Source organism: Indicator indicator, chromosome 27 (genome assembly GCF_027791375.1).
Source record: "Indicator indicator isolate 239-I01 chromosome 27, UM_Iind_1.1, whole genome shotgun sequence".
Taxonomy (NCBI): domain Eukaryota; kingdom Metazoa; phylum Chordata; class Aves; order Piciformes; family Indicatoridae; genus Indicator; species Indicator indicator.
Window position 1 is genome coordinate 7,792,744 of NC_072036.1, and position 17,927 is coordinate 7,810,670.

The 17,927-nt window shown below is 40.8% G+C and overlaps 1 protein-coding gene across 1 annotated transcript in view; it reads right to left on the reverse strand.

Moving 5' to 3' along the window:
• Nucleotides 1–5,937: 5,937 nt before the first annotated feature.
• The window catches only part of NT5DC1 (5'-nucleotidase domain containing 1), a 103,316-nt gene continuing 91,326 nt past the window's right edge, over nucleotides 5,938–17,927 (reverse strand). Inside the window, exon 13 of the mRNA XM_054393089.1 lies at nucleotides 5,938–6,056. Coding sequence (XP_054249064.1) covers nucleotides 5,938–6,056 — 119 coding nt within the window. The remainder of the gene's footprint in view (nucleotides 6,057–17,927) is intronic.

The following is a 17,927-nucleotide window of genomic DNA, read 5'->3' on the forward strand; positions in this document are numbered from 1 at the left end:
TTTCTCTGCTTTACATTTCCTTTCTTTCCCTCTTTCTTGGTCTCACCATGTGTTCAGCTTCATTTAGCCTGGGGCCAGAAGACAGAAAGTCAGATGAGAAAAAAATCTTGCAGATTTCTTAGTGAATGGGAAGCTGCAGCAACAGTAACCTCAGTGAGATGTAAACCAGGGGTGAGTGGGGGCAGAGCCATGGTCCATAGACACCTCAGGGAACAGCAGCCATGAAGCAGGTTGCATTGGGTTTGTGTGGCAAGGTTTTGGGAGTGGGGCTTTCTCTTCAGCTAAACTGGTTGTTACTTTATGTTCTCAAAAGTGTGACCTTTCTTTCCTTCCAAATGTCTGCAATATTCTAAACCAAGCAGTATCCCCTAGGGAGTGCCAACCATTAATGCTCACACTAAGAGGAACCTTCTAAAGGCTTTGTCAATGCTCCCTTAAAGCTGATTGCCACAATCTGCCTCTCTGAATGCCAGGTCTGTTGCAATAATGTTTTCCATTGGTAACACACAGTTTTCAGTAAATGGCATTTTTAAGTCTGGAATCCACCTATTTTGTGGATTTCCACTTGTGATGTGGAAAGCCCAGCAGACAACTAAACAACTGCTGGGATTTATGAAAATATTTACAAGTTTCTTACTCACCCCCACCCAATTCTTGTGTTTCCTACTCCTCTTTTTCTCTTTCTCCTTACACTAGAGATGTGTAAACAAAAAAGGTGCATCTTACAGACTGTTTGAACTTGTTGCTGACTCTCCATTTCTTTTTGTAACCATCTCACTCTGACTTGCTGCATCCCAGCTGCAGCAAAGACTCAAAGGTCAAACAAACCCACATTAATTTCTGCTTAAAGATAATACTTAGTGTGCAGCACAAGAGGTTACCATAGCAAGCAGTTCTGCACACTTGATTCTGAAGCAATGGTGCTCACCAACTCACTGCTCTAGTAGTCATACGTAGTCCCTAAAAACAGGTTCCTCTCTGCTCTTACTTTTAGGGGCTTCATGAGGTTGTTGCATCAATCAGTGGTTACTTTGTGTATTGTTTTGGGGCTTTTGGGGCACTGCTGTTGAGTATTTCAGGAGCTCTTCAACCATGTAGGAAGGAAACCAAACTGAGTGTTTGGGTATTTTCACTCAACATTTAGTAGTCAATGGGCACTAGAAGTACCTGACTGTCAGAATCTGCTTTGCCTGGGCTGTGGAGGTTGTGGTGGGTGCTGTGCAGACAGACTTCTATTCCGTTTCTGCTGCTGCCATTTTGGGTCTTGTCCCCTCTCATTTGCAGGAGGGGCTGGAAGCCGTAAAATCGTTTTGAAGTGGCTGCAATGGTTTCTCACCCCAGTGCAAGCTTTGAGAAGCTGTCATGACCATGTGGGAGAGACCTACATGTGCACTCTGGCAGTGTGAGTGGGAAGCAGGAGGGATTATTTAGCACTGCTCTGATGAAGTCAGTTGAGCTGCAGTGGGGGCAGAAGTTAGCTGCGGTGCTTCAGATGTTTACCCTTCCGTGAACTGTGACATGTGGTCAGCTGCAAAACCTCTGCAGTCTTGCCATGCTTGCTGGAGAACAGCTGTGGGCACCCACCTCAAAAAGGTTCCCCTTTGTTCTGCAGTCAAGAAAACAATCAGTTGTGCTGGCCACAGGACTAGCCCATAAGCCTAACAGATAAGAATCCTCAGTTTGCCCTCCAAAGATGCTGGCAAGCTTTTCATGCTGGAAACCTCTGAGTCTGTTTAACTTCCTGGATTCCATCTTATTTTGGCCCTAATCCAGGCTCTATTTTCAAGTTAAGCATTTCTATTTATAATTCTTAGGAAAAGCAGGATTTGTTTCTTGCACCAAAAACATTTAGAAGAAAACTTCCATTTAAAAAAAAAATAAGTTTTTTTTTTTTTCCTCTCTCCCGTTACTCACCAAGGGGGTTTGATGTTCCACTTATTGAGCATTGCAGAAAACAAAATTATGGGCAACTGGATTTATAATGGGATTGAGCCTTTCCCCTGGGAGGGGGTTTGGACCAGCTATGTGCCTGCTGAAGGGCTGGTTCATGGGCAGTTGTTAACAATAGATGTCTGTTGCCTCACCATTATAACCATTATGGCTGGCATGCTCTGCAGGGATCATTTTCCCTGTAGCCATGTGCTTCCCTTCCTAAATCTGATGCTGAAATCCTATCTGCCTCCAAGCATGTGTACAGAAACAGGCACATTTTGGTTTAAAAAATATGACCTCCAGAAGTCCCTACCAACTCCTACTACTCTCTGTGTGTGCCTAAATGGGCCAGAAAATGTCTTTGAACACAGATAGCATCTGGAGAATTACAGGTCATTGCAGGGCATGGGGGAGATCAGTGGTGGCACCCTTTCAAGTCCCTAGGACACTGGAGGGCCAGTCCAGCCACCCTGCCTGGAGCCCCTCTGCATCCCAAAGGATCTGCCCATATCACATCTGTGTAAGAACTGCCTTTTTGTGACACTGCATCCCTGGTTTGTAGGTAAGTTTTCCCCTCAGCAGGCTGGCACTCCAGCTGGAAAACTGCTGCCTGTACTTAATGCAGATTTAAATCAGTTTTGGGGGTGTTTGTTCCTGGTGCCTATCATCAGACAAAATTTCCTGGGAACTCTCTTTGGAATTGCTCAAGTACTTCTGCATTATCCTAGCACCTGGGATTGAGACAAGCTGGAAAGCCCCAATAGCCTGGGGAAGCACCAGCCTCAGAAAGGGCTGTGCCCAGCAGTGCCCTGTGTGTGCCCTGGATAATCTCCATTTGCTTATTTAACTTTTACTCACTGGGGATTAAGAAGCCTTTAGTTTCCTGGAGCAAGCCCTTATTCAGGAATCACTTGCAGTGAGCTCTGCTTTGCCTGAAAGCTGACTTCCCTGTAGGTATTAAAGGTATGAATTTATCAAAGGTGTTATTTTATATGAGGTTCTGGTTGATTTATGCCTCTTGTATTCTGAGTGGGTGGTGGTGTGCTTTGTTTGAGGCTGTAGTATCAATCTCTCCTTGCACTGCTTCACCATGACCTTGGCTCTTTTTTTTCTTCTTGATGCAGAGCTAGAAAGTAAAGCCAGAAAATATGTATGTTTTTTTTCAGAAATAAATTCTCTTTATTTTAAAATTCAGACACATGTGCTTTATACCAAAACAGATGCCAAAAGAGACTTAGTATTCATCTCTGGTTTTAAGCCAAACTGTGGCTTTCAGGGCTCTGTAACCAGACACAGTGATTTTAATGGATTTTTACAACTTTTTGTCTCCCTGCTCATACTCCAGATATTTTTTGCAGGCACTTCAGCAATATTTCTATCAGTGTTCTCTCACAACACAATCCAAGAAGTTTTAGAGGTTTCCAGGGGTTTAAGAAAAAACCTAAAAAAACTAAAGAGAGAAAGGAAGAAGCAAAGATGGTGTCATGACAGTGTCATGTTGAATATGGCCAGCTCTCTACCAATTCTCTGCCCTGTGCATTTCTTCTCCCTAGTCTCTCTGTCCCCTCCATTTCCAACAAGCTCTCCCATTGCCACAGCACTGATTGTCCTCCTAAAGTTCCTTGATTGCCACCTCCTCTTTTTAATGAGACCTGTGTGATTTTCAGAGATTCTTCAACAATTAAGAGCCTTTAGCAAGGGCTGTTAGGTCCTGATTTCACAGGAACCGTTTCAGGTTTCTTTTTGCAAACGCTTCAGTTCTTTTCCCTAAGTCCTCCTGCAGCCACAGACTGTGGTGGCACATGCAAGCATGTTTACAGTAGCCTTCTGTTATCCACTTCTTTCTCTGCTGCTGTGTGGTCCTTCTGGCAGCAAGTGCAAATGGCTGGTGACAGCCTGTGCAGAACCAGATACTGTCACCTCCCAGCTGAGCAAGTCTGTGTGTGTATTTCTTCTGCTGAGCTTTGTGTCCAGGCTCTTTAGCATCTGTCACCTTGCCATTAATAACAATACTGTTTCTCCACTGAGATGCCATGGACCAAGGACTTTTCACTCTGAGTTTCATTACCAATTCAATTTTAATTAATTTCCTTTAAAAGAAAAAAGAAAAAAAAATCTCCTACCTACAAAAATCAGTTCCAAATTCAGACCAATTAAAGCCTGAGGGTTCACAATATTGGTCTGGACCACAACTTAGAAATTATTTGCAGAGGATTACTTGACCCAGGTTGCAGTTTCAAATGATGCTGTAATCAGGGATCTGAGATTTTAATCTGGGTATCTCTCTGCTTAAGACACATCATACCCTTATCATGAGCCAGATTTTCTGCTCAAGACATTGATGCCAATTTAAAAAAAATCTCAAAATAAACTTGAGTATAAACACTGTTACCTTCCTAAGTCAAATATTTTTCAGCCTATAGTTTATGAGGAGGAGAATGGCACTTGCATTTTCCTTCCTCACCCACTTTGTTTTAAGGAAAGCTTTTCTCATTTTTTCCCCCTCATTTGTTTTATGTTTCCCTTTAAAAAAACCCCACAATGCCTAATGTTAAATTGGAAATGTTGAGTATTACTTGGAAATACACTGGACCACAATGTAAAAATAGCATCCTATGTAAAGGTAGGGAAAGAAGTATGGAAACAAAAGTTGCTATCCTTGAAATGAGGTGGAATGGTGCTTTTGACTGATTCTGACACAAAATACTTTGCATGGTGAAGCTGGAAAAATATGGAGTGAGCTGTGGTGCTGAGGGACATGATTTAGTGCCAGACATGGTAGAGTTAGAGAATGGTTGGACTCAATGATCATGAAGGACTTTTCTAATCATAATGATTCTGAGTCTATGATAGAAATGTAAGTGTTAACACAAGTTAAATCCATTCTGATAATTGTCTAGGACTAAGGAAGTAAACTCTTTTTTCTTGAAAACAAGAAAACAAAGTTGGTGTTTATTTTCTTTAAACTCTGGGGGAAATGTATCCAAAATTCTGCCACCCTAGTGTGACAAAACTGCAGACATCTTTGACATGTTTTTGCATCTGAACCAAAGGTTCCCTGTCCAAGGGCTGGAGAATGGGTCTCTGGAACTGAGTCCACAGGTAAGAGGATGCCCCTTTGCTTAAACTAGCAGAAAAGAAAGCACACATTCAGTTCATCTCTTCAGTCTTGCTTCTCCTCTGGCCTGAGGCTGTACTTAGCAAAGATGGCTCTGTATAGCTGGGTGCTATATCCTTCCCACTGTTGGAAGGATTTCCCAAGAGGTGGAGAATTCAGGTTTCCCTTCTTCTGCAGAGCTGCTCTTACTCTTGAGGTATTGAAGACTAAATGAGGAAAAGGCATGTGGGGAAGCTCACTGTTGAATAGTGGTTAGGCACTTTCAGGAATATGAAGCACACAACAAAGGCTTTCAGGACTATCAGTCTGCATTTAGTTGGCTAAATCCCATTCAAGTCTCTTTTTGGGTATGATGAATCTTTCTCTTTAGGCTTCAGTCTTTCTGTATTAATCAGAACAGTTACAGTGAAAGAATACATTCCTCAGAGCATGCAAAACACTGATCTAAGGTGATAACCTGGGCTGTCCAAGGGAACTTTTAATGACATATGACTGAGGGTCTGGTTCATGGCTTTCCTGGGGTTTACGGTAGCAACAGCATCACCTTTCGTAGGGATAGCACCAAAAACATCCTTGAAAATGTGGAATGTAACTAGGGATGTGTTATTACTATTACATTTCTCTTGAAGGCTTTGTGCAGTGCATGGAAGAAGAAGCCAATCACACTTTGCAAAACACAGTGGTGGTCAGCAGATTTAGAGAGAAAGATGCATTGCTCACCTGCTCCAGCTGGACTAGAGCAACAAGTGAAACACAAGTCTGCACAGGAGTCTGCTTTAATCCATCACTCTATTTTATGAAGCATCACACAGCATTTTCACCAATTAGCATTTGAAAGCAGTTTAAGTAAGGACCACAGGGTTATTTAAGGGGAAAAAGCCAACAACCTATTTCATAGTCACTGACTCCTCATTTGGCAGAAGTGCTCTTGGAGGGCTTGGGTAGTACCCGGCAGTTGCTGAGCTATTTGAGGAAAATCGTGTAAATCTATAATCCAGTGGTAAATCTGAAAGACAGAAACACACCACATCTGGTTAGCAACAAAGCCCATATCACATCACCCACACTGTGGTGAATGCTTGTGCTTCTTAAGCACTTGAGCTGCTCGCTCACCAGCATTAGAACTCAAGCAGGTTGTGCTATTACATATTTATTAGACATTGTCAGCTGTCCAAGGGATTGACTTTCAGCATTTACTCAACTGCAGTAAAGGACATTCAGCTTCTTGTTTGCTGAAATAATGCTAATCACAGAAAGTCATTTAGCAGATAAGCTTAAAATCTAAACAAAAATTTCCATTGGGTGAAATTTTCCCACTAGAACACTTTGAATTTCTTTCTTCAGTTTGTCACCTTTCTCTTCTATCTCAGTAACCAACTCATAAGAGGGTTATGTTTAAAATAAAGAAGTCTTTTTTTTTTTTTTTTAAGTGGCTGTTCTAGGAAGATTCCCCAAAGGCACTTGCTCTTAGACCTTCTTCTTGCAGTCCAGTGTTAACAACATCATTTTGTTCCAGGCATTCTTCGAAATCTGCACTTGTAACTTGGCCTACTCATCACTTCCACTCTGTGAAGAACACTGAATGCATTAAAATAGTTCTGAACAGTCAAAGCTTTCTTTTCTGTGGCCTTCAAAAAAAAAAAAAAAAGTCTTTACTGCCAGCAGTGACCCACCCACCCTCACAGCCAGAAAACTGATCCTTCCCGTGCTCACCTCTTATTCAAAGTTCAAGAAACCAAATTAAAAGCAAACAAACAACAAAACCCATACAAATAAAACCTTATTCAAGGCACAATCATACTCCCAACAAATGAGAAAGAAGAAGAAGGGTTAGCTCATTCCCAAGGTGTCTGCTTAGAACCACAACAAAACATAAAAACTATTACTGAGCTCCTAACAGTAAGTTATTAATGACAACTCTTTTTAAGTTTGGAGTAAATTTGGGGCAATGTTATCCTCTTGCTGTATGCTGCAGGGTTCTTTGTGTGTGCTCAGTGGTTTCTGTGAAACAGAAAAACACAAATCTTTGCAGTTTTGACACAAACAACAGGAAGCTCAGGTCTGTCTCACAAGCGATTCGCATGCTGGCACCAGCAGAGCATCCAGGCCTGCAGCTTTAAACCCGCTGCAAACAGAAGTAAAGCAAGCAAAGTGGTATTCAAATCCAGCTGAAAAGTCAGAGAGAGGCTGGAATAAAGTAGGAATGGCAGAAGACTTGACTGGAAGTGAATCATGCTTTATGAAGTGGGTTAGTTCAGCTTGTCAAAGAAGTACATTTCCTCACTTTGTCTGAGTCAGGGCAATCTCTGGAGGCTGTTCAGAGCACAGCAGCACAGGCAGATGTTTTTCTAGTCTGTGGAGAGCCCAGTGGATTTACTGGCTGCTGAGTCTGTTTATGACAGCTCTGTTTAAAACAAAGGTTTTTGAAATAACAAATACTAAGAAAAAAAAAAAAAGAAAACAAATATTTCTGACTATCTTTATAAGCTATAAAAGCTAAATGCCATAGTTACTTTTTTATAAAAGCTTTCATTAGCTTTTTAGTCCAGCAGTCTGGAGTCTCCCAGGAGTGGTATAACCAAAGAACAACATCAATGGGGCAGACTACTGCAGAGCTCCTTATGCTGGAGAAAAGAACCAGTTGGATCAAAATAATTTTGTTGATATTTCCTGGTAAATCCCAATCTATCCATTTCAATATTGCTTTTGTCTGTGCCAGCTGACTTTGGAAGGTGACCAGAAGGTATCCATATTTAAAAATATTGCCCAAGGCATCACTGAAAATTGCCTGAAGCATAAAGCAGATTCTGTTCTTCACTCGTGAAGCAGATTTTATATATCATAAACTGCAAAAGTCTTCCAGTGTTTCCAGGTTTTATTTTTATCATCAAGGATTGCATTTGCAATATCTGCTTTGCCTGGAATATGCAACATTTTATATTATTGCTTTATTTTTATGTGATATATTTATGAGAGAGCTCTGGACTGATCCAGAAAGCCATACTTGGAACCTTAATGGCTACAAATATACACACAGTGAGGGAGAAAGGCAAGTATAGAGGGAAAGAGAAACAATTTTTTTTTTTGTTTGTTTTACTGGGAGAACGCAGCATTTATGATGAAATGAAAATCCAGAAAATGTCACAGATGAAGACTGCTGTAAATTCATTTAAACTAAGGTCTCTGAAAACTTTACAACTTCAAATCAATCACAGTTGCCATGGGTTGCAAAAGTTTCATGTGAATTTTACACCCAAGCTCAATCCAACTCTTTTTTTTTTTTTTTTTTTTTGATGTAAATAGCAAAACCAGCAGGTCCAGCAACACTGGGTCACCAACAAAGGACAATGACACAAGTCTGGAGTCTGCCTCCTGGACACAGCGGGAATTCCCTTTATATCTTGTCTCCTTACATATTACCACTGATGACGTGGAGAAGAAACCAGCAGCTCTGTTTCACTAAATTGAAATGCTTGCACAGGCCACAGATTGATGAAAAAGGATGCAAGAAAATACACAATATTTAAAAAAAAAGCTAGTTTCAGGAAAAAAATAGCTGCTTATTGCCAAGTTGATTGCTTTCCTACTGTTTTTGCCAGTACATTTCTCCAAGTTCTGCTACTGTGCATGCTCACAACTGCTGCTGTTGTGGCAGGCCTTTGTATCTTGGCACCCACTTCTCATCTCTCCCTGATGGAGAGTCATACATCAGGCAGGAGGCAGATACTCAGTCCTCTCTGAGATATAATTTGACAGTGAGGCTTTAATCACTCCTAACCCACACTGATAATGAATTCTGCACTCATCCAATCGTGCCACTAGCCTAAAAAACCCCACAACCCAGTACAAACTAACCAGCTTGATGCTGGAAGAATGAACTAGCTAGTTCTACCAAACTGCTTGAGGACCACAAGCCCAGAATTTTCCTATCATACTTAGGTTGGAACAACAAGATTGGTTTTATTCCTAAGACAAATAAGATATTCATTTTTAGAGCCAAACACTCCAGACACCAGACAAGAAGGGTCTGAAGGTCTGTGTTCCTTCCTAGATCTACAGCAATGTCAGTTATTAGATGCATCACCCTGACTTTCTCTCCTGCTCCATTCTTTGCTCCAAAACCAGAGCCTGACTGTGAGTGATGAAAAACAGTTTCCTCTGCAGTGACCATTCAACATTACTAGCATTTCCCAATGGCTTGGGCAGCCCCCAGAAATTATATGCCTTGGCCTGAGCCCAGAAGCAGGAGTTCTGCCCTGTCCAGCAATCCTGGTGTAAGTAAAATGGCAGTGATGATGTCTGAACAGTAACCACTGCCAGTTACTGTGTTCCAGCTGCTGTGTTCCAGTTATCTGGGAATTAAGTGCTGTTAATTACAACACTCTGCTCTGAGGCTTATGCATACCCATCTCCATAGGTGTATTTAGGTGCTACAGATGGGTTTGTTTCACAACAGTATTTCAGTGTCTGTGTGCTGTTCAGTTAGTGCAAGCAAACTAAATGAAAGCCAAAAGCTTTTATCAGAAGAAAAATGAAAAAGTTCTAGCTACAAGGAAGGGAAAGGAAACCACAAGAAGAAGAGAAAACGTAATTTTCTGGATGAGTGATCAGGAAAATATTTCAGTAACTGAATGGAAGACAATTATAATGTAATCCAGACACAGGCCTGCTTGATAAACTCAATACTTAACGTCTAATCCTTTTCTGAGATCTCCTTCAACAAACCAATACATTAAACAAATATAATCTTAACTAAGCTCTTTAGATGGAAGACATTTTCTTTTTCAATTAAAAGCACAGTCCGAGACTGAAGCAGATTTCTCCCAAAACACACAGCAGAAACGTCAGGAATCATTTTGCAGTGTTGACCAACAAAAGCAAAGCCAACATTTTTTAATGGTGACACCACAGCAGAATCCCTGTGAGGAGTGTGAAGCCCTACAGAAAGCAAAGTTCCCCTCCTCTCTCTGAGGTCTGCTCCCAGCCAGTCAGCAGCTCTGGAGCCAGATGCTGCAGAAACTTCCCAGAACACAACAGCAGGGTTATGTTCTTAAGTGAATCCAAATATATCCTCCAGATTATCACCAAAGAAAAGGCACAGAGAGGAAAACTAAAACCTCATTAGTGATACCCAAGTTTCAACTTGAAAAATCTTTGGACTGCTTAATTGTGGCAAATCTCAGAATGAACACAGGGAAGAAAAAAAAAGGCTTAGAAGCTTTGCCATAAATCTTCCCTTGTATTTCAAAGTTGCTGTTGAAGAGAAAAGAAAAGATTAATTTCTTAATGGTAACAATTTCTAATAATAATTTCTTACCATGGAGTAAGCACAGCTGTTTTTGGTTGATCTGGAACTGATCCAAAGAAAATACTGGACTCTGGTGTTTCAAATATTTAGATGAAGACTTAATCTAAAAAGAATCCTAAGAGAATGCCAAGATCCTACTAGTAGGTGTTAGTCTTTTAGGGATCTGTTAATTAATTCCTCTCTGAATGACTCATCTTGGATCTAAGGGTGGTGGGAAGAGCTTCTAAGGTAAGCTGAAGTTAGCCTGAAAACAAGCAGAGGTATTTCTGCTTGATTAAGAAGAAGAACTAAGTTGCCTTTTGAGTCTGTGAAGGAGCACTATTAATATAAATGCAGTGATGGTGCCCCCCCCTTCACTTTCATTTTGAGGTAAACTCACCAAGCTCAACCTTCCTCTCCAAGATTGAGTTAATGTTGTCATGTTTCCCTCCCTTGTAAAACAAATGTTTTCTTTCCTTTTCCCTACTTTTTCCTCTGGATGAATGACAAACATTGCTTACCTTAAGGTAAAAAGCCACACACAGACAGACATTAAGCTTTTCAAGCCGTTAAGACAAAGTCTACATTGTTTTGTGTGTGTGTGTGTTACCATCTTAATCCAGAGGGAAAACATTAGGCACCGAGCCAGAGTACATAAATGCTTCCAGCAACTTTTTCTTGTACATGTGAGGTTGCAGGTTCTGTAAAATTCTAACCTAGTCAAAGAAGTGTTTGCAATACTGGGTGACTTACCTATTTTTACTGTTTTTCACACTTAAAAACTATCAATGTCTTGTATTACCACCAGTGTCCTAAAGAAGCAATCTAAGCCCACCCTCTAAGCCTGCGATCTAATCAAAGCCCAATTATAGCTTTAATTACAACCTGCAAATGAAATTATGCTGCCTGAGTTGAAGGATAACTTTAAAGCAGAAATGACTTGAGTGGTTCCCCCTTTCCTAATGAGTTGCTCATGAGTTCTCCCTTTAATCTTTTGGAGGTGGCTGTACTTTGACATCTCACAGAGCAAAATAACGATGGCAGGAACATTTCTGTCAGTTATTGGCTGGGAAGTAATCTTTTGGGTTCTGCATGATTTGGCACAGCCTTCAGGGGCACAAGTCAATACACCTTTCTGGAGGAGGAAAGGAAAGGCTGAACAAATTGTAAAACACTGAAAGCTGTCCTTTCTACATTGAAAATCCCTACCAAACCCTTTGGGAAAGCTGGAGTCTCAGACTCTTTGGAAAATAAGTGGGTCCCAAAGACTTTTTTACAAGCTAGATCTGATTTACTGAATAGCTTTTTATGGTTGAAATGTAGTTAGTTGTTGGTTTCAGTTACATTTTGCAACTGAAAAAAATAAGTATCTTTGTCTGTTGTATCAAGTATCTTTTTCTTTAAATGAAGACCACTGAAACTAGTTTCCTGGACCAGATGAATCAGCTATTCATTATATGATGCTTTTCAATTTACACAGAGATCAAGATGCTGTTAATACATTCAGAAAAAGTACCTTCCCTCTAGTCAGTTATCTTTGCCATCCCTTTTTTTCACTTGCATCAGGACTTCAGAAGTAGAAAACCCTCAGCAATGTTGCTGCTGTGTATGTGAAACAATTTTTCACTAACATAAAAACATGTTTCTTACCTATAAAAGACCTCTTCAGCCTTTTAGTAGAAACTATTTATGGCAGCTAACCCCCAAAGCAGTTTAAATCCTCAAAGCATTTTGATAAACTCAGTTTCTAGATATATTATACAGATAAAATTCTTACACTGCAGCTGTTAAGTAAAACCATAGTTGTAAGGTAAGGCATTAAAAATAAAAGGTTACTGCTAATTAACACATAATGCATAATATAGATAGTTCTATATGCTTAAGGAAATTATATGTTATTATATTGTATTATTTGAGTATGTAAGAATACATAATTATCACTCTAGGTACAGGAAAGACTAATTTAATTTTAATAGGAGTTGGATTGACTTTAAATGATGCAATGGCAATGAAAAAACCTAGAACTAATGTATTAAAAAAATGAGAGATTTTTGTTTCATTTCAGCAGTTATGATCGATACTGTTCAGGACAGAGAAGTGAGTATATGGCTACATGCTTAGAGAAATTCAAGACTTCCATGGTAACTGTTGATTCTTCAAGGACATTCACCTTTAAAATACCTGTGAAGAAAGAATGTGAAGTTGCAGTTTGTAGCTGAGCTGTGATGGGCAGACTGGTGTGTCTGGGACCCATATGTTGCCAGTTCTGGTGCCCCAGTCACAGCTGCCTTGGGCTTTCCATTGTGCAGATAATTTGCAGCACTAAGCAGAAACATGAGCTCCTTTGCCACGGTTCACTGGCAATGTTATCACTATATTTATACAGCAAGCAGGCTGACAACTCAGAGTCCCACATAAAGTGGCAGGAAACAGATCTCTAGACATCTTCAAACAGGCAGCTTTGGTAAATTGGGAGGTTTTTCTCTTGTAGTAGTTCATTGAAATGAAAACAAGGCATGAAGAAAATTTTAGGCCCCCACGTAACAAAGCATGGTAAGATTTCATATAGCACACAGTATTTTTCAAACTGCATTATCCTCATGCACGGCACAAGCTTGGCTCTCACATCTCTAAAGTGTGACATGAACTCTGTCTCCATAAAACACTTAGACTTGCAGTAATTCCTCTCTGAAATGTAACTCTCCTGAGCTGCAACATTGCTCAGTCTCCTGCTCTGCATGACAAACTTCACCAGAGCCAAATTCAGCAGATTAGGTCAACAATCATGAAATTAAAAAAATGTTGGTGGTTTGTTGTTGTTTTTTTTTTTAATAATTCTCCTTATCAGGATTTAGAGCTCACTTTGTTAAGCTTTTCTTGGCAATGAAGAACAAACCAAAGTCACCAAGCTTCCCCCTGCAGAGTTATTCACCATGGAATTTTTTGAAGTGGGGCTTTTACAAAAATCCCAACCCTAATGAGATTTAAAGGAAGAATATTAGCTTGAAATCTGTATATAATTTTGGGTATCAAAGAACTGGGAATCAAGTCCCCACCTGCAATGGTAGCACTGGCTTATGAGTTTTTCCTACAAAAAAAAACCCCTGCTTAGTAAATAAAATATTATTTGTATTTGATCTGTGTAAAGCAGAGAGATCTGCTGTAGTTATTACTGGAGTACCTATGTGATGCAGGACATATAATTATTTACGTGGGGATCTGGAGATTTGATCCTTGAGGGTAAAGTTCAGATTAGTGATAGATAAGAGTACCTATCCCTACCTGGCTCACACCAAACCTTCTGATTTCTGGAGTAGGATGCATTAGAAATGGTGGTTTATGCAAAAGGCACCATTTTTCAGACAGACCCTTACACCTTTTAATTTCCATGTGTAACATTCCCACAGTAATGGATCCTGGTTTGGAAAATCTGGCTTATGATATCATGTTGCTTGAAAAATGGTCAAAATATGTAAGGGGAGCTGTAAATGAGGAGAGACTCAATAGCAGGAAAGTGAAGAAACAGATGGGTTTGTGAATGATGCATGTGGGACAGGAATAAGGGCACTGGCTTCTGCTCTTTCACTAACCAGGTACTGTCAATCTCATCATGAGCTCATCAGATCTCCAGTGTTTGATTAAATCTTCCCTGCTTACTGAAAGTAGGTAAGGAGAGCTTCTGCTCTTTCACTAACCAGGTACTGTCAATCCAATCATGAGCTCATCAGATCTCCAGTGTTTGATAAAAGCTTCCCTGCTTACTGAAAGTGGGTAAGGAGAATTAGATCATAAAAGACTCATGAAATGTTAAGGACATTTTAAACTTAACTCATCTTCTCTCAATATTCCAAAGATATAACCATAATGCTGCTCTTCAGTCAAACCTTTTAAATGTCAAGGTGATGAATGTCTTAAAGAGTTTTATTAGACCTGTACTGGATTTCCACTCCAAACTGACAAAAGTACACAGAAGGTATTATGGAAGATCCTCTTTGTCCTTTGGACAATTTTAACAGTAAACAAAATGTTCATTTTCATGCACAAGGAAAATGCCAGATTCTTTTCAGGGACTGCAGGGGAGATGGGATGACAAAGTGTGACAGAGTGATCTGCAATCCCACTAGCACTTCCCTTGCCACAGGCAAGATTCGAGTTCAGAATTTCTGATGGCTCATTGAATGAAAACTCTTTTTGAGTCAGATACTGATTTTTTCCAGGAAAGATGGGGACAGCATCATAGATGAATGATTACATTCCATTAGCACAGAAAGCTGATTAAGAATGGACTGGGCTACCTTTTCACCAGGCTGTGCTTTTACTAATTACACATACAAGTATATGCTATTATTTAAATACTCTGAATGGCCAGAGCCTTCTCTGTAAAACCCTTTTCTGACAATGCTTTTGCTAAGTTTCAAATCATTCCCTTCAAGTAAATCTATCAGAAGGTATCAAATATTGGTGAAACTGTCAAAGTTGTTTCTAGTCTAACTGCTCAGCCTAGTTCTGTAGCTTATTTTTAGTGTTTTTACATATTTCCTCTATTGTAAAAAAAAAGAAAAAAAGAAAAAAAAAGGGAATGAGCTTGAAGCGTTTTATTACCCCAAATGAATTGCTGGTAACTAACTCTCCAGAGAATTCTCATATGAATTTTGATGAAAACTGAGTTATTTTTCAAGAACACCACTAGTATTGTGTAACACTGAATAATTTTTTTTTTGTGGAATAAACCTTTTCAGTGAAAAATATGTCTTGAGAAGTAAGCCAAGTTGGTCTTTACGCAGAGATGGGTGTTGCATCCAAACAAGAATCAACCTGAAAGTTTGTATAGCAGCATTTGTCTGCCTTCCAATGAACATTTTTGTAGATTAGGAGCTGTTGGGATGTTTGCTTGTTTGTGGCACTTACTATTGCTCATGTAGAGGTACACAGGCCAGGTCAGACAATGCTGACAGAGAAGCTCCAGTAAGACTGCAGCTCAGAGGAGGATGCAGCTGGGTGCTGTTGTGTTAGGGCTGTGCCAGCTGGTGGCCAGGGGCTGAGCTCCTGTGTCAGCACTCAGGCAGCATGGCTGCACGTTTGGGGTCACAGCATCTTGAGGAAAGGTCTATTGTTTTTGCAGGTTGGCAGGAGAAAGTATTCTGCAGGTAATGAAAGTAGACAACTAGAAAAGGAAAAGCTGGAGTGCATCAAACCTGCCCGAGTTGTTTGAAACTCTTCTATAGCTCATCATTCCCAAACAGCTGCAGCTAAGCTATGGCTTGCAACTGCAGCCAAAAACTTCAGGCCTTGGCAAAGCAGGAGCTCTCACAGCTTGCTGTGACAGGAGTCAGACAAGGTATTTGAGAAGAGTCAGGAATTCCTCAACATCCATACTGAACATCTGCTCTTCTGCACAAACAGGAACTGCCCCTCTGTAACAAACCAGAGATGTTCTCATACCTTCAGTTTCAAGTCTGCTTCCAGGCACACAGCTGCAAGTCAAAAACGTTATTCCTCCCCTGTCCTTTAGCTCTGGCTACAAGTTTTGCAGACAGCAGCCCCTGCCCCAACACTGGTCCAGTGCAGTGAGGGACAACACACAGTGTCCCACCTCACGGAGGAGCAGACTTTGCAAGGGCTGCAGGCTGATGACAGGCAGCTGTGCTGCTCACCAACTTACACAGATGTGCCTTTCTGGTTCCCAGCCCTTCATCTGTAGCTGGGAATTTGGTGGTATGTTTGTGGCCTGAAGGTTTTGCTAGCTGTGCAGACTGAGCTGCGGCTGTAGGGAGCTGGCTTGGAGGCAGTTTCACAAGAGTGTGGCTGACCGATGGGCTTCCCTGTGGCCAACACTTAAAAGCAAGCCACAGAATGACTCTGCAAAAAGTATTAGAAGGGAGTTCTACAGAAGTTAGCTTTCTCATGGCAATTCTCCTCAGTCTATTTGGGCTTTGTACCTCTAGGCTGAAATACAGACTGCAACATGTCAAATATCAGGAGTATAAATAAACTGCATATAAGTTTTCTGCTTTGAGATATCCTTACACTGTATGCACAGGTGTGGAATATAGTTGCAAAGAACTAGCCTATCACATGTTCTGGTGCAGAAGTAACTGCTGGGCACATCTGAAATGCTCTCTCTGGACAACCTTTTATTCCTTGGTCTTAAGCATGAAGTAGTCAACAGATACTGTAACAGGGGAGTTTAGTGAACTATTTACTCATTGTGCCCTTTATACAGGTAAGCAGCTCATTAATTTAGTAATTTATTCCTTTACACGTAGTGTATTGGTAAAGCACTACAGCCACAAAGTTATTGCACTGTAACTATTCCTACAAACCATCCAAACTATGCAGCAACCCTCCAGGGATAAACATTAGTGAAAATCAGAAGCTCAGCCAGAACTGCACCTTTGATGCAGCCCTGATATAAGAACGCAGAAAGCCTGAGTCGATTTCTTAATTAGGTGAATTTTTGGAGAACAAGACATTGCTTGTAATTGCTTTGCTTTCCAGATAAGGAGAATATTTTGGGCTCTAGCTCTGTCTGTAATGATGCAGTATCAAAAGCAATACATGTTCACCAAGAAAAAAAAAAAGTGAGAGAAGCATAGTCCTGTGTGTTCTTTGCTTCATTACATTCCTGTGTTTGTTCATCTCCATTTCAACTGTAAAGGGATAAGGGAGCTGACTGAGGAAGGATTACAAGCCAGATCAGAGAGAAACATATCTGGAAGTCTAAAAAAACCAACCCAAGTAACTTGGCATGTGTTTGTTTCCTAAGGTGATTCACTGCTGAAATTACACACACAAAATACTGTGTGGAAACCCAGGATAAAAATTCAGCAACTGATCTGCAGTCTGTTAAACCACAGAATCTGAGAATTGCTGGTTGGAAGGGGATCTTCAGAGATCATCAGGTCCAACCCCTGCCAAAGCAGGATCACCTAGGACAGGTCACACAGGAACACATCCAGGTGGATTTTGAAAGTCTCCAGAGAGAGACTCCACAACCTCTCTGGGCAGCCTGCTCCAGGGCTCCAGCACCCTCACCATACAGAAGTATCTCCTCGTGTTGAGGTGGAACCTCCTGTGTTCTGGCTTGTACCTGTTGTGCCTTGTCCTACCACTGGGCACCACCAAAAAGAGCCTGGCACCTTCAGCTTGACATCTACCCCTCAGATATTTATTTATAGAGGTTGATAAGATGCCCTCTCAGTCTTCTCTTCTCCAGACTAAACAGCCCCAGATCTCTCAGTCTTTTTTCACAGGGGAGGTGCTCAAGTCCCCTAATCATCCTCTCTGTTGGACTCTCTCCAGCAGATCCCTGTCTCTCTTGCATTGGGGAGCCCAAAACTGGACACAATACTCCAGGTGTGGTCTCACCAGGGCAGAGTAGAGGGGGAGGAGAACCTCCCTAGACCTAAATGTTGCATTCCGTTTCTAAATTAGGACAAACCAAGCACCTAATGTTTGCAGGCACAAACAAGCAGTTGAAGTGGTGTAACAGAGAAATATTAAAAGCATAACTGTTCAAGTCAGTAACAGCCACTATCATGAACTGCTGCATGATACAAACAGGATATTTTTGAGTGTATTTCAGGTATC